We start from the raw sequence: 2941 nt of genomic DNA, 5'->3' as shown, positions 1-2941 counted from the left end.
ACACCTCACGGCACGTGCATGAGGGACACCAGCGTGGCACAGCCACGGGTGGGCAGGACACGGCAGGGACACGGGGCACGGCCACGGGCGCGCTGGCTTGTCCCGCGTGTGGCGCAGGGGACAGGCCTGTCCCAGCGCTACCGGGCGACGGGGTGCAGGAGGTGCCTGTGGGGCAGGTGGGTGCTCCTAGTGCTAACGGGGGTCTCGGGTGCAGATGGGTGTCCTGGTGCTGCTGGGTGCTGCCGGGTACCTGAGTGCCGATGGGTGCCCTGGGTTGGTTGGGTGCCCCGGAGAAGTTGGGTGCTTTGTGAAGTTGGGTAACTCAGAGAAGTTGGGTGTCCTGGATTGGGTGGGTGACCTGGAGAGATTGGGTGCCCTGGAGAAGATGGGTGCTCCAGAGAAGATGGGTGCCCTGGAGAAGTTGGGTGTCCTGGATTGGTTGGGTGCCCCGGAGAAGTTGGGTGCCTGGGAGAAGTTGGGTGTCCTGGTGAAGTTGGGTGTCTTGGATTAAGTGGGTGCCCTGGGGAGATTGGGTGCCCCGGAGAAGTTGGGTGCTTTGTGAAGTTGGGTAACCCAGAGAAGTTGGGTGTCCTGGATTGGTTGGGTGCCCCAGAGAAGTTGGGTGTCCTGGATTGGTTGGGTGCCTCAGAGAAGTTGGGTGCCCTGGTGAAGTTGTGTGCTCTGGTGAGGTTGGGTGTCATGGAGAAGTTGGGTGCTCTGGTTCGGTTGGGTGCCCCAGTGCCGCTGGGTGCTGCCGGGTGCCCCGGCCGGGCGGGCAGTGGGTGCTGAGGGTGCCGCTGTGCCCGCAGGGGTGTGTGCACCCAGGCACCCTGCTACTGCATCATCATGGAGTTCTGCGCCCAGGGCCAGCTGTACGAGGTGCTGCGCGCCGGGCGCAAGGTCACCCCCTCCCTCCTCGTCGACTGGTCCATGGGCATCGCCGGCGGCATGAACTACCTGCACCTCCACAAGATCATCCACCGCGACCTCAAGTCGCCCAAGTGAGCGGGGACGGGGGCCTCGGGGAGCACCCATGGGTGCTGGGGTGGGTGCCCCCCATGAGGGTGCCGTGCCCGTGGTGGGGACATGCATGTGGCGGTTGCATGATCGTGGCGGTGCCATGCTCGTGGTTGTCCTCGGTGGCTGCGTGCTGGTGGCGGTGTCATGTCCGTAGTGGTGACGTGTCCTTGGCGGTGTCATGTCCGTGGTGGTGACGTGTCTGTGGTGGTGCCACGTCCTTGGCATTGGCATGTCCTTGGCAGTGACGTGTCCACGGCGGTGACATGTCTGTGGCAGTGCCATGTCCTTGGCAGTGACGTGTCCACGGCGGTGACATGTCTGTGGCAGTGCCATGTCCTTGGCAGTGACGTGTCCACGGCGGTGACATGTCTGTGGCAGTGCCACGTCCTTGGCAGTGACATGTCCATGGCGGTGCCCTGACCATGGTTGAGCAGTGACCTTGGTGGTGACACATCAGTGGCTGTGACATGTTCTTGGTGGTGCCATGCCCATGGCAGTGCTGTGTCCGTGGTGGTGACATGTCCCTGGCATTGACATGTCCTTGGTGGTGTCAAGTCCTTGGCGATACCATGTCCATGGTGGTCCTGTGCCCATGACGATGCCACGTCCATGGCAGTGACGTGTTCTTGACGGTGCCACATCCTTGGTGGTGTCCTGCCCATGGTGAACCTGTGACCACGGTGGTGCCACGTCCTTGACGTTGGCACATCCTTGGTGGCGCCATGTCCGTGGTGATGCAACGCTCACGGCAATTGCGTGCCCGTAGCAGTGCCACGTCTGTGGTGGCGGCGTGACCATGGCAGTGACATGCCCGTGACAGGGACACGTCCTTGGTGGTTCCATGTCTGTAGCAATTGCATGACCGTGGTGGTGCCACCCTCACGGTGGTGGCGGTGCAGTGTCCGTGGTGGCGGGGATGCTCATGACGGTTGCGTGCCCGCGGTGGTGCCACGTCCATGTTGGTGACGTGGCGGTGCCACGTCCGTGACGACGCTGTGTCCGTGCTGGTGGCACAGCCGTGACCCCATGACGCTCGTAGCAGTTGCATGCCCGTGGCGGTGTCGTGCCCGTGGCGTTGGCGTGGCGCTGGCGTGGCGCTGAGCGGGTGCCCCCCAGCATGCTCATCACCTACGACGACGTGGTGAAGATCTCGGACTTTGGCACCTCCAAGGAGCTCATTGACAAGAGCACCAAGATGTCCTTCGCCGGCACCGTGGCCTGGATGGCGCCCGAGGTCATCCGCAACGAGCCCGTCTCCGAGAAGGTTGACATCTGGTGAGGACACGGGGACACGGGGACCTTGGGGAGGTGGCACTGGGGACGCAGCAGTACAGGAGGGCTTGGGAGGCGATGGGGACACCGGGGGGCACAGGAGGCGTTGGGGACAGTAGGAACTGGGGACGTTGAGGGGACATCAGGGACACATGAGGCCTCAGGGCCACTGCGGGAGACCAGAAGTGGGGCCACTGGGGATACTGGGACGGACACTGCAGGGACATCAGGGACCACAGGAGCAACAGGGGACACTGGGGACGCCAGCGTGGGCAGAGGCAGGGAGGGGACAGGGCAAAGGGGCCCAGGGGACAGCGGGTGATGGGTGCTGTGGGTGGTGGGTGCCACGGGTGACGGCGCCACGGGTGCTGGGTGCCACCAGGTCCTTCGGGGTGGTGCTGTGGGAGCTGCTGACGGGCGAGATCCCCTACAAGGACGTGGACTCGTCGGCCATCATCTGGGGGGTGGGCAGCAACAGCCTCCACCTGCCCGTCCCCTCCGGCTGCCCCGACGGCTTCAAGGTGCTGCTGCGCCAGTGCTGGTGAGCGCACCCGTGGGGACACCCAGCGTGGGGACACCCAGCGTGGGGGCACCCCATTATGGGGACAACCTGTTGTGGGGACACCGTATTGTGGGGGCACCCCATTGT

At 64.4% G+C, this 2941-nt stretch overlaps 1 protein-coding gene across 1 annotated transcript; it reads left to right on the top strand.

The window, feature by feature from the left end:
* Nucleotides 1-807: 807 nt before the first annotated feature.
* Nucleotides 808-2833, top strand: LOC113490800 (mitogen-activated protein kinase kinase kinase 12-like; the record flags this gene model as incomplete). Its single annotated transcript, XM_026867384.1, has 3 exons — nucleotides 808-1001; nucleotides 2137-2295; nucleotides 2675-2833. Coding segments are annotated over exons 1-3 (473 nt in total), but the record flags the coding sequence as incomplete, so codon positions are not given.
* Nucleotides 2834-2941: the final 108 nt, after the last annotated feature.

This window comes from Athene cunicularia, unplaced genomic scaffold (genome assembly GCF_003259725.1).
Source record: "Athene cunicularia isolate RWA unplaced genomic scaffold, athCun1 SCF_326, whole genome shotgun sequence".
NCBI classification, from domain to species: Eukaryota; Metazoa; Chordata; class Aves; order Strigiformes; family Strigidae; genus Athene; species Athene cunicularia.
Note: the sequence above shows the minus strand (reverse complement) of the source record. Positions and strands in the feature narration are given on the sequence as shown.